The sequence below is a fragment of the Ciconia boyciana genome, chromosome 13, assembly GCF_034638445.1.
Source record: "Ciconia boyciana chromosome 13, ASM3463844v1, whole genome shotgun sequence".
NCBI lineage: Eukaryota > Metazoa > Chordata > Aves > Ciconiiformes > Ciconiidae > Ciconia > Ciconia boyciana.
The window spans coordinates 17207746-17221428 of record NC_132946.1 but is presented as its reverse complement, the minus strand read 5'-3'; the positions used below and the strand labels follow the sequence as shown (position 1 = coordinate 17221428).

General features: G+C 44.0%; 1 protein-coding gene across 10 annotated transcripts in view; it reads left to right on the top strand.

Moving 5' to 3' along the window:
• The first annotated feature begins 2574 nt into the window (after nucleotides 1-2574).
• Nucleotides 2575-13683, top strand: part of SLX4 (SLX4 structure-specific endonuclease subunit) — a 34073-nt gene continuing 22964 nt past the window's right edge. For 3 of the 10 annotated variants that reach the window (XR_012044988.1, XR_012044980.1, XM_072878269.1), the window contains exons 1-5: nucleotides 2575-2702; nucleotides 3497-3544; nucleotides 10214-10316; nucleotides 11438-11537; nucleotides 12061-12841. Coding sequence is in view for 1 of the 10 variants with exons in the window: in XM_072878269.1 (XP_072734370.1) it covers nucleotides 12472-12841 (370 nt within the window). In the remaining 9 variants the exon portion in view is untranslated. Of the gene's footprint in view, nucleotides 2703-2891; nucleotides 2914-3027; nucleotides 3077-3137; nucleotides 3232-3496; nucleotides 3601-10213; nucleotides 10317-10340; nucleotides 11538-12060; nucleotides 12842-13683 lie in introns of those variants that run through there. The other 7 variants (XR_012044984.1, XR_012044981.1, XR_012044985.1 and 4 more) reach the window with 7 other exon arrangements.

Genomic DNA, 13683 nt, shown 5'->3' with positions numbered 1-13683 from the left:
GTGTCTGCACTCCTCACATTGAGCACAGTAAGCTTTAAAGGATTCAAGTGGTAAAAAAGCAGATGCTTGTGCATGTTATGTGTTTCACCTTTCTCAGGGGCCCTTTTCTTGGGTGCCTCAGCACTTTTGGAATAGAAAATTGCGTCTGACTACATGAAATGCAGTAGAAGAGCTGGAGGCTGCAGCGTTGCCTGGCAGCCACGATGTGGAGGCTGGTCAGGCTGAAGGCATGTTTGCTGTGTTCAGTGTTGCTTTGAGCGCCGATGGGCGGTTTCCCCGACTGCAGGTGTGTGATGGGGTTTGCAGGCTGTCCAGCGCCTTGTGGAGATGCTTCTCCGAGTCCTCCTGGTACCCACCTCAGCAGCACCTCCCAGGCAGGACACGGACGTTCGGGTTCGATACCAGCCGTGCTGTGCCGTAGCTGGCAGGACGGGAACGTGAGCTGGTGCTTGCGGAAAGCTGATGTTTTACCTGCACTGCTTGTCAGGTTCTGCCTCACCCGCTTGGTCCCGGCCTCAACTCACCTGAAAATACAGGTGAGGATATGAAGGCAAAGCTCGGTTTGCTTGGGATAAGCTCTCTTCCCTAAATTAAGTTTCCTGCTTCTCCAATGCTTAGTTCGGGTTATTCTTTTAAGTATTTGGTGCTTTTGAATTCAGTTCACATTTAGGGTATTGTGCAACAAAATGTTACTGTGACTTGGCTTAGTCGTCCTTGTGGAATCAACACCGTGTCTCAGTACATCATAACCGGAGTATTTTTCAGTATGTTTGTGCAACGTTCGCTTGCAAGTTCTTGCAGGATTTTTTTCAGAGTGCTTCTAATTCCTGTGAGTGTAGCAACTTGAGAAGGCACTTGAATAAACCAGCAGAAGTGTTGAAAGACACAAACGAAAGGATTTCTTCATATCAGTTTTGGGTTCTCATACTGACAAGGGCACACTGCATCTCCTGGGGAGATTCACTGCAAAAAATAACACCCATCAGTCCTGTCAAAATCACCAGGGGCACTGATTCTGTGCTTAAAATTCAAGGGTTTCCAGCTAAAATTGTTTTAATTTAGCATGGGTTAAAAGTTAAATTGCTTTGCTGGAAGTGAAAAAGCATGGTGCCTCAGGAGCTTGTTCCATTTTAAAAGTTGTAGTTAATGTTTTTTCTATAAGCTTTCCAAACAAGCAATGCTATGACAGTGTCAGTTTCCTTTAGTGATGCCAAATTATGGCTCAAGATAGAATTATGGAAAAATAAATGTTATGGGTAAAGGAGCCATTATACTGCTCACAATTAGAACTAGTGCTTTGTGTTTGCTAGTAAAGTGCCTATCTTGATGTTTTTTAAGCAAACTAATAAGAGTATCAGCCCCAGCATGTTTTGTGTGCCGCTCAACCCCTTCCCGCTGCCTCTTGGCCTGTTAAGAAATGTTACCCAGGAGTGATTTTGGTTCTTGCCGCATCCGTACCAAGCGTTGAGAAAGAATGCACAAAACGTGCATTCAAAATGCAAATGCAGTGTACGAGCCCTACGCGCACCCACCGCACCTCTGGCGATTTTACACCTGCAGACCTTTGGCCACAATTAACTATTCATTTGGAGGAAATGATTGTTGATCCTGACTCCAAGTTAATATTCAGTATGAGGTCTCTGAGCCTGAACTGAATATAGTGAAAAAATGGCATCCATTCTCCTGTTCAACCCCAGGTAGTAAGAAGTACGAAATAAAAAGGCAATGCTCTTTCTTCTGACAGATAAGCTCGGTAAAAGCTTGAGCTACTTAATTCTTTGCCTTGAAATTTCAGTACTTCCATTAATTTCTGTATGAGCAGCACAGCATTGATTATAACCCCACAGCATTACAATTACAGCGGGCTTCAGCTGCAGCTCTGCAGCCTGCGCACGTGTACCTTGGGTTGTAGATGTGAAGAGTGACTTGAAATGATAGTTCTATGCTCATGATCAGGTGGCATGTATTTCTCTCCCTATTTACAATTTATATTTTTCTATGGAGTAGTATTTAGATAGATTCGAATTCTTTAAAAATACTAACAAGGAATGCTAAGCTCTATGCGTTCCTCTTTCGGTGGTATTTTTTCCAGACTAGTTATTTACCTAAGTTATAATCGGAGCCGAGGCCCTAATCAACCGCCCCAGCATTTTACGCTCGCCCGGGCTGGGGCCGGGCTCGGCTGAGGCCCTGACGCGCTGCAAGGCCGCAGGACGCGGCCGGGCCCGCCGCCACTTCCCCTGGAGCACGGCCGCCCCCGGTGGCCGCCGCACTGCCCGCCTCAGGCCGGGTTCGCCTCGGGAGGCGCCTCTGCCTGCCCTGGGGGAGGCTCCCGGCCGTTCCCCCGGGGCGAGGAGCACCCCGGTCGCCTCCGTGCCCCGCTGACCAGGCGAGCTGCGACCGCCGAGCCCCGCTGAGGGGAGAGTGCGAGCAGGGAACGGGGAGGGGGGGGGGGATCACCATAGCAACCATTGGCGGGAAGCCTGCGCGCCTGCGCGGGGAGGGTGCGGCCCTCGCCGTGCGCGCATGCGCGAGGTCCCTGTCAGCGTCCCGCCGGCAAAGTTCGCGCATGCGCACCGTGCCCGTTGCGGGGCGAGAGAGACGGTTGGTGTCCCCGCGCATGCGCTCCGGCTGGGTATCGGGTCTCCCCGCCGTGGCGGCGGGGCGCGAGGAGCCGCGGGAGCCTGTGCCGCGGCGGAGAGGTCAGCAGCGGGCCGGGGCGGCGGGCCGGGCGGGCGGGGCAGCTCTGTGACAGCCGCAGCCGTGCGAGCCGCGCCGCGGCTGACGGCGTGACGTCATGACGCCGGCGCCATGAGCGCGGCGCGGCGCCGCGCCATCTGCTGGCGGGGAGGCGGTGGCGACGAGTCTTGGGGCAGGCGTCTCCTCCGACGACGCGGTGATGCCAGCCTCAGGGTGCGACGTAATCTGCATGCAGATTGGACGTCAGTGGTGCGGCGTCATCCGCCGGAGGAGCGGGAGGAGGGTCCCTCGTGTGGGACAGGGTGCGGCTCAGGCGCGAGCCGCGGGGCCCGGTCACCGCAGGCCTCCCTGGCCCTGCCGGGGCGCGGGGCCTGAGGTGAGCCCCGCCGTTCACCCTCAGGGGCCCATCACAGTTGCAGTTGGGAGCAGAAACCTTGGGGCACCTGTGAGCGTGGCCTTGAAGCGCTGACGCGTTAGGGGACCGCAGGCTGGGTTCAGATGGCTCGCTCGTTGCTGCGCTGCAGCAGTTCGGTAGGGCGAAGCCTCCATCCGTGATGTTAACGTGGCATCAAAAGCAAAAATTCGGTCATAAAGCAAAGGCAAAGTTGTTCAATGGAAGGCCTGATTACGAGAGTTTAAGCATGCATTGACTGCTAGGAAGATCAATTTTTTATTTTTTACTGCTTAATGCATCCCGTTTCAAACTTCTTTCAAGCAGTGTTATCAGGGAAAGCAATTCTGAGGAATCTGCTGGCTGCTTCGTGAAGCAATATGGAATTTTATCTTTCTTTTCCAGGCCTGGGGGCACGAGGAGCACCATATGGGCCTGCCTTGAGGGGAAACGGTGGGTGTCAGCTGTTCTACTGACAACAGTTTGTCCCCAGTCCTGCAGATACACAGGTGCCTCTTGTAACCATGCTGGTTTTAAATAAAGCAGAAATTACGCATTTGCTGGGAAAAAACATACATTATTTGCGCTAAATAGTTTGACTCTAGTAAAGCCCAAAGGCAGTAACGTTGACTGGTGCTCAGTCTTTTGGCTCCTGTATAAACTCTAAAAAAATCACAAGCTGGGTGCAGTCACTGTTTTAACTACAAAACAAGACCCTTGTGTGGTTGGCTTTCCTATCTACTTAAGATCCTATTCTTCATCTCCCTCCTGGTCCCCCTTCTTGCCTTTGATTTTGCTGTTTGGATTAAAATAGTTTTCTGGATAGGCAGAAGTCTTGGTTTACACTATACAGATGTGTCAGAGGCAGACTGGAAACAGAATTTTTATCATAAGCTTTACATTTGGAGGAAAATGGACCTCAAGGTCTTTGGAGCATTTGCTTTTCCCACTGGGTCAATTTTCATTACAGTTTTTTTCCAAAGAAACTGTAAAATGGTAGAAAATAGCAATTTAAACAAGGATGTTTGACACATTATTGTATGCTAGTGAAACTCAAACTATGCTTCAGGGTCCTCAGTTGAATTCAAGGCCCTTGTCCAGAGTTTCTGGAAAGGATTTTCCTGAGAGCTAAACACAGAGAAATTTACGTTGTTGTCCGAGAGTTGACCTCTTGCTGTTATTGTAGTTGTTCGTGGAAGATACGCATTTATGCATCCCTGAGATCATTGGTATGATACCAGAGTTTCCCAGAGCACTCACAGCAAGTCTCTAGGTACCAGTGTATTTGGATATTGAGCAGGTGAAGGAACTCAGTTAATAAAAGAAGAAAATATTTTAATAGGAAGAAATTTTAAAATATATTTTCAGAACAGTAAACTAAGCCTGTTTATGACAGGCGCTGGAGTATGGAGAACACATCTGATAGCACGGAAACGTCATAAAGCAACATGTCCACGAAGTACTATGTTGTGTATTTTACTGTAGGTCTTACATGTGATTTTAGCTGAGAAGAGAGCAAGTTATTAATTGTTATACATTAATGAAATGTTAGTGTAAAAGATACGTTATTAGACCACCTGTAGAAGCCCATGATGAGTTTGGTCACCTTTTCAAAGCAAGCATCTTTCTCTTTTAGAGAATGCAGGGAAATCAAGATACTGTGGTAAATTTTGGTTTGTATTTGGCTTTTGTGATGATACGCTTTGACATAATTACAAATCAGAAGCTACACTTTTTCGGAAAAAATAGTATGGGTAGAACTTCCATTGTTTTAAGTGAACATGCCCTTTAGTATAACAGTGTCTTCCTGTAGAGAAATGGCTTGAGTTTAACATGAAAGTGTTCTTATTTCTCTTTATATTCCCTTTTTCATTAATTATTCAGTTGATTTTCTTGCCACAAACATCCATAACATTGATTTCTCCATTCTTGAACTATAAAATGATGGAATTGCCTGACATGGTAAAATTTATATGTATCTGAGTGGCCTCAGACACCTGGGATAAGGTCACGTTGTGGTCAGTTTGAAAGAATGATGAGCTGGGTAAGGCTCTGTACTGGGCACTGAAAAGGCAGGTTGGAACAGCCCCTTTCCTAAGCCATATGCCACTGGTGCTGTATGACCTGTGGGCAGTGCATCCTCTTTGAATGAATCGTGCTGTAGGTTCACTGTAACAATTTCACCACTAAGGAAATTAACCTTTTTACTGTTACAGTATATGTATCGATATGGCCACACTCATATAGGGACCTGCCATTGTTCTGATTATCTGTCTGGACTCCTAACGCCTTTGTAGTCAGTGCTTCCCAGGATAGATTTACCTATCCTGTAGGTATGGCCTTGTCCCAGAACGATGGCTTTGTGCTAGTTTACCAAGTGTTCTGCATCCTTCTGCCTCTGTCTGTCATCAACACTATCTAACATTTCCTTTCTCTGCATCATCAGACAGCTTGATCAGTGGTGGTTTATGTCTCTCCTAACTCATTTCCTAAGTCTAAATAATAGAAAACAAGATAGGCACAGAGTTAATCGCTGTGGGATGGTGGTAGAAACATGTGTGCTCAATGACTGCTGTTTGCAGTTGCATTTTGAAACCTATCTAGCTACATTTTAATAATTTTACATGTGTTGTATTGATTTTGTAAGATTTTAATTAATAATTTTGTCCCTCGATACTTCTTTAATGGTTTACAAAAGAATGACACCTCTGTTAACACACGGGTCTCATTAAAAAGGTATTAGCTTAACATAGGAGATCTTGGTTTTCACAAAACTGTGTTGATTGTTATTCATTTTATTATCCATCTTTATTCATCAATTCCCATGTAAGCCATTTCTTTAACCAGCTGGCATTAATCTCAGTCTGAAGGATGGGTGTTTACTTCTCTAATTGTCCTTTTTGAAAAATCACAGTGACTTCTGCTTGCAAATGGTCTGATTCTGTTGACAGAAACACCTTCAATAGCTGCTGTTCAGTATGCTTTGGATTACTGTTAGAGTAGGCTACTTTCATCAACATCATGGGATGGATATTATATGAATATTTCTGTGTATTCTCAGTATTAGCAGTTTTACAGTTTGTTTTGTGATGATCTAGCGGCCTTGGTAGGTTTTTCTTTTTTGGTTTTGATGTACACCGAAAAATCTTTTTGAAAGTCCTTAACTTTTCTGACCAGAAAACTAATCTGATGTAATTTTACCTCCTTCTCATTTTAATACAATTCTTTGTTTATATTCAGTGCTATTGAATTCCCTTATCATGATATTATTTTACATATTTGTTTTTATTATTACTCTGATTACTTTTCTTTCTCTGAAAACAAAATTAGGTTTTAATAAGTATTGTTGTCTTTATTGATTTTTGAGGCCTCTAGTGAAATGTTTTTATTCAGTCCTTAATTCTCAATTGTATTTTTCTGTTTAAATTAAGAATTTTTTTGTTGTTTTCAGTCAAATCAAATAAGCATTTCTGAAACACCAGCTGTATATATTTCTGATTTGTATGCTACTGTGTTTGCATACAAGCCATGAGCATTTGCACCTGAGCAACCGTTAGGTTTTATTTTTATGTTCACTTCCCCTTTATCCTTCCAGAGGAGGTATAAAGTAAGAATTCTCTATTTATTTCAGTGAAGTGCTTCCTAAAGTAAGGGTAGTTTCTACAGCGTTTGAAAGGTAGAGGGACATTTTGTCATGTAAGTAGTGATTTAAAATTCATGTCTGGAATGTGATAGATTTTTTACTGGCTATGAAACGCTTTACCATATGTACAAGGTACTAGCAGGGGGAGGTGTAGTCTTTAAAAGAAACGTGAGCGTGGTACTCTGATGGGATGTCAGTAATAGAGGTGGGTAGTGTCAGGTAGACATTGATACTGGTCATTGCTAAGATTGCTCGTTAGAATCTGATTATGATTTTCCTAGCTATCATTACCTTGCTTACATAGACTTGAGTTAATTTGTCATTTCCTATTTTCCACGTCTGGTTTTGTTATCCTTTTCTGGCACAGGAAAGCCAGCAGAGACGAGGAGAGGAGGGTTGGTACCTGGCTTTGAATTCCTGTTCTGCACTTACATTTGTTTTCTCCTCACAGAACAAGTGCTGCTGTCCTCAGCGTTAATTTATTTGCACTTTGACAAACACAGAGACCCTGCACTGTAGAGATCTAGTGTTGTGTCTTTGTAGAGTAGTGACTGTGATAAAGGTATTGGTTAGTGCAGGAACCTGGAGAGAACAGGCTCTAGTGAAGAGAGTCTCTAAAAGTATGGAGGATAATATGCTTTTTCAGAAGTTATACTGTTGACACGTAGGTTCTTCTCCATCAGGAACCTGTAGGAAGATTTTTTGTTACAGTATTTGGTCTGGAAGAATCCCTAGGGACTGCCTTCTTCATGTGGTTTCCAGAACAAACACTACAGAAATTCTTTCCCTTTGCAGTATTTGGACTGGCTTGATTGAAAGTTTTGCTACCAACCTTCAGATCTTCAGGCTGCAGCTTTCAAAAAAGGAGAAGGGGAGAGGGGCGATAAAACTTCCAGTGCCAACACAACAGCATGCGTCCCATCATCCTGTCTGCTGTCAGCACGCTGTAATTAGCAACCTAGGTTCATACAGGCCGTGGCAGTTAACTCATTTCTGAAGACTGAGGTGATATCAGTCACTTTGATCTCATTCTTTGACTTTCACTTAAGTTCTGGCCAGCCTTACAGGACTGTCAGGACCACTCCTATGTTGATCTTGCTGGTGAAGGAAGTGGGAGAAGGTGCTCCTGATGAGAAAGGTGCCATGCTTCCTGCAGCAACCCACTCTGCCTGGCACGCAGAGCACAGCCTCACTCCGTGTTTCCTGTCTAGCGGAGACGGGTGCTGCACACTCAGCACCGTGTCTTCCTACACCCAGTTAGGAATGCAGCCGCCTGTTAGGCTGTTTCACTGGTGGAGAGGGGGGGGAGAGGATCTGTCTGCAGAATGGGGTGATTTGTACTTTCACCACAAGGAAATGGTATGTATGAAAAAAAAATCAGGTTACTTTTTGCCTCGCTTTCTAATGTTAAATAATCCGACTTCCCCTAGTATTTCTTGTGAAACCCAGGAAATTGCTCCCAAGGTAGCACGGCACTTGCTTTTTTTGAAGGTATAGATTCAGGCTTTCTTTAAAGATGAGCAATTGAGGAGGGTGTGTACTGAGGCACCACTGCGGGGGTCAAGAGGGGAGAAGGTATCTGCTGGGTACAAGTTGTTGAGGTCTACCCAGCATTGATCTACTCTTTCTAGCCAAAATGATAACATGTTCTTGGAGACTGAAATGGCAGGAGAATTGTTCCTGGAACAAATAGACAATTTAAAGAGGCAAGTGAGCAGGCCCAGATGTTGTATATTTGAGAGCTCAGAAGAGATAATGTCAAGTGATTGGACTGCTGGTAGAAATACGCTTTCAGTTGTTAAAAGAGAAGCTGCTCTGAAAGGTGGGAGGGTAGCAGATGTTTTACCTATTGTTTGGGATTTTTTTTAAGAAGGATTCTGTGATTGAACTAAGTAATTACAAGGCAGTAAGTCTTTTATATGTACCTATTAAACTGGTTGAAATGATCAGCAATTTATTCGTGGATGTCTGTCATTTATATATTTTTAACCTGATAGCATCTTATCGACATGGTAGCCTAGTTTCTCCAGTAGACTGTCTCTCAGTAGTCTAATGGAGTGGTTTGAATTTGTCAACAAATCGGGAAATAAAGAAGGTATTAATGTAGCTTGCTCAGAAATCCTTTGAGAAGGGGAAAGAGATAAAGAATTATCATGAATGGTAAACGATCTGAGAAAGGAAACTGGATGAAAGGTAGCAAAGAGCATCCACGGGTTCGTTCCGAATCTGTCTTGGCGTGTGCCTGGTGGTCCCACTGGGCAGTGACGCAGCTTTTTCAGCTCAGTTGAGATCAGAGGTGGTTCCAGCAGGCTCCGAGCTGCAGGTAACACAGTAGATCATGAACTTCAGTGTGGAGGAGTGTAAAGTAGAGCATGGGGGTGGCATAAGAGATAAATCATAGGGAATACCTTAATGATACCAGGTCCTGAAAGAGCCCTGGGCTTCTCTGTTCAGGTAAAACCTTTGCTCAACAAGAACGTGCTTTCAAAACAAAGCAAAGAAGATTTTAGGATCTGTGAGGCCTGGATAGGGAAGGAATGTGAACAACATAAAACTTCATAAGCAGTATCAGCAATCTGCTGTCTGCAGTATTGGTCAGTGTGTCTCAGAAAAAGCAATGGAGAGTGAAGGAAGTTCAGGGAATACTGATGGAGATGATTAAGGGTCAGGAAAGATTCTCCTAGGAAAAGAGAAAAGACTGGGACTCTTATTTTAGAGCACAGACACTGGAGGATGTGATACATATAATTTAATAAGATACTGAGTGGTCTAAAGAGAGTGGATTTAGAGCTTCTGTCCTCCTTGTCTCAACAGTAGACAGTCAATGAAGTACAAAGGAAGCAAACAGAACTGATGAAAAAGGATACTTTCTCCTGTATTTTTTCAGTTAAACCAGGGAACTCAATTCAGTAGATGCCTGTGAGCCTAAAAATGGCAGGATCAAAAAGGTGAGGGTGTTATATGGCTGGAGGGTTATGATAGTAACACTGATGGACTTCTGTTAACTGTTGTGGTTCTGGTTAAAAGAAAGTTACCAGGAAACAAAATTAGTCCCAAATGGAAAAGACAAGGACAGACTATTTGTAGGATCATAGGATAACTCAAGCTGGAGGTGACCTCAGGAGGTCTCTAGTTCAATGTCCTGCTCAAAGCAGGGTCAGGTATGGGGTCAGACCAGGTTCCTCAGCTTTATCCAGTCTGTCTGACCTGTTCTGCCTTCTGAAGGGTTCTGGGCTTTTTCTGCAGTGGCGTGCGGTGTTGCTCACTGCTGGGGACACACGGCTGAGCTGAGCAGACCCTGCACAATGCATCTAACTCACCTACATATTTCAGGTACACAGGTCAATGGAGGTGGCAGAACTTAGCACCATTAGAGCATGTGTTATTGCTGTTTCCCTCCCCCTGCAACTTGCAGCTTCAGCAGAAAGAGCAGTCCGTACAAAAGACACTAAATCTAACCTTTTCTGTCTGTTTTCCAGTTTCCATCTTTCATTCTTATTGGTCCTGCTTTGTACCATTTTGCTGATCCACGTTTAGTTGAAGGGCACAACTGGGCTATAGATTGGGCATCTAAGTGGATAGGTAAGTGCTGCTGTTTATTTTATTTGATCAGCTTTGTGATTCGTTGAGTCCTAAAATCTTCCAAAATTAATTGAATACTATACTGAAATAAATTATTTTCAAAGCCATTACTTTTCGAGCTGTACAGACTGGTGCCAAAGCTGGCTCTTAGGTACACCAATAGCAGCAGCATCAGAAATACTGAGATGCTGAACAGAGCGGGAGCCTGTAAATACAAGTCTGGAAAGGGAGGAGTAAGACAGATAAATTCTTATTTAGTTTTGCATCATTTGTATGTCTGACTTGGTCTGCCTGGGGCACTGAACATTGATTGCAAACACAAAAGTGCTGATCTGTTTCAAAGTTTAATATCAGGAACCCCTTAGAAATAATATGACAGTACGAATGTGTCTGTGAGAGGTATTTGAAGCCACGGAGGATCTGAGATTCTGTTTTTCTCCACATGCTGTCTCCTACTTAGAAGAAAATGGTCAATTTATAGTGATAACTACACCAAGATTCTGTCCAGGAAAATCAAATTTATGAACTGGCTACATAAAACTTCAGTTTCTGTCTAACAGGAAACGACTCCAAGATTCACAGCAAAATCCTCTGCTGGTTTGGGAGCCCGAGTTTAAAATAAATAAATCCATTAACATCTGTAATTGCTTATAGGAAAGGCTGACCCATGAAAGTGTGTAACCAGCATTCCTTAGCCTCACATGTCTGCAGCCAAGCCATTTGAGAAAACAATCTTGCATGTGTTTTTCCTGCTTTTTGAGTCTTTCTGTGCCCAGAGCTTTACTGGAGAAACTGAACCACAGCTGCTGCCATTCCAAGTGAAACACTGCAGTTCAGGATTGAAAGAAATAGGTTCTGGGAGCAATATAAAACCTCTGGTAAAATAGCCAGAACCATAGTGAACTTAGGACTAGGAAGAAGAGGACAATCAAAATGTCTAAGAATAGAGATCTAGTTTTAATGTTGCCTGGTGGTTGATGGCATTTCCATCTGGACGTTGTATCTAGTGCTGTTCCAAGTAATCCCTAGCTAGTACTGCTGTTCTTACTGTAGCTGAAAAGATTAAGAAACTAATTTAAAAATACCATTTGCTTAGTCTGTTTACTTTGTGTATTTGACAGCAGTTTGTGAAACACGGTAAGTGCCATGGTGTATTGAGTACTCAGAGGAAGAGTTCAGTATTAGCAGGAGAGCTAATCCTGAATGTGAGCAACCATGGAGGTAAGAGGAGGGAAAGGATGAACATGTTTGATAGAGTTGTTCTCAGACTTGTCCCAGAAACCCTTCTGAAATGCCAGAAACTGCCTTTACTGACTGCTCAAAATGAGGTTGGGCTCTCCTCTTTAAAGCTGCTGTGTCGCAAAGCAGAATTTTACTCTCTAGAATAGCTGCTTGATCTGAAGGACATTGTTTTTTTCCTCCACTGCTGCATTCCCTGGTCTTGTGTTATATAAATGTAAGTATGAATGCATATAAAAAAAGGACAGTCTCAAATCCTGAGCTCCAGGACAAAAGCCTACCCAGTATCAGATACCTGTTTTGAATGCTTTCCTCTTCTTTCCTTATGTGGCTTGTACATGTCTGTAGTACAATTATAGTGATAGTGTTTTGGGTCAATACGTGCTTTTTCTTATCTTACTATTTTATACAAATTCTCTCCTCCTTCAGAGTTCTACCCCAGCCCTGCCCCACAATGTATATGCATATACCATCCGACATAATCACCTTTTTTTATTTCTTTAAGGGCTTTATTAAGTGTCTTTCTGAAGCCCTATAGCATATCACGAAGATCCTATGCATGCTCTGTACGAACTGAGGTGCTTAACTTATGGTCTAGAGACCTCTGAAGAACCAACTTGTCAATGCATTATGTGCGAAAGCAAGTGGGGTCCTTGGAGAGAGAATGTGCTCTACTAAATGGCTGTGAATTAAGTGTGGAAGAATGAACTGTCAGAAAAGTGGAGAAGTACCCACTGTGTTGACCTCATTGAAGTCTGGAGAATGGAGATCTTTGAGGTAGTGGAAGGTGGAATTTTCACTTGGTGAAAATTGCAGGTCACGGAGGATGCAGACCTGAACTGACTCTGCTATCTTCCCTGCCCTCCCGTCCTCACAGTGTCGTTAGGCCACAGTGTTACTGGGAACCTGCAGGCCAATGGATGAACAGGACAATGATTTTAAAGAGTTGTGGGCAAATCTTTTGGGTAGAGCGAAGAAAAAAGCTGGGGATACTGAGGCAGCAAAGAGGGCTCAGAACAGGTCAAAGAGCACTGCAGCAAGAAGCAAATTAAGAAGAGGCAAAGCTGCTGCTAAGAGCCAAAACCATCATCACTTACGAGCAGTGAAGGAAATGAACTTGCCTCAAGATTTGGGTCCAAAGGAACAAACATTGGTGCACAAAGAAGATGGTGACGCTGTGGCCTGTAGTAGTGGTGAGACTGCACAAGGGGATGGAAAGAGAAACCCTTTCCCTGCCAGCCAGCTGAGTACAGTGGCTAGTGAGTGTAGCCAGAGGACCCTGACAGGTGAGTGAACCAAAATCTTTCAAACAGAAAATAGGCTAGGACTGAAAACACTCTGTAGTTCAGTGGAGCTCTTCAGAAGTCCTCCTGGAGGGGACATATAACAGCACTGGTCAAAGCAGACTTGCATCTTGTGTTTCCATCTACACTTAGCTACTTAGGCTTATCCAGGGGTTTAACCTAGGAGTGTGTTTTGTGCTACAGGCAGGCAGAAGATGTCCTTCCGTAAGGTGAAGCCTTGGTATGAAGTGATGTGTTAGGGAGTCATTATTCACTGTTTTTTGCAAAATCAGAACTGAGAAAAACACCCTCAAATCATCTAGAAACAAGCTTAGAATATATTGAGGTGCTTTTTCACCCAGCACATCATTTTATTATGAAATATATTGCCACTGGATGTTGTCAAAGCCACAAATATAAGCAAGTTAAGAACAGTTGGATTAATTAATAAAGGATTAGTCCTTCAATGGTTATTAAACATGATGGCCAGAATGCAATCACCAGTGCAGGAAGTCCTTAAACTGATAAATAAGGTCAGCCAAGAGAAGGAATTTTTTGTACCTGTCCTGTCCTGATCACCCTTTCTTAAGTATGCGTTGCTGACTGCACTCAGAGACAAGATACTGGGCTGGCAGGATCTTTCATCCCATCTTGCATGCTGCCCATAACTACAGGATACCTCAAGCAGAGCAGCGGTATGCTGAGGTGTTAGTCCGGCATTGCCTCTGCCTCCTGCTTGTTACTGTCTCTCTTTGGGAACTCATGGTCCCTTCAGCTCAGAGCCTGAAAGTTTGAGTCACAGTTAGGGTTTGGAGATCAGAGTGACGAACAGCAGGAACCACAGG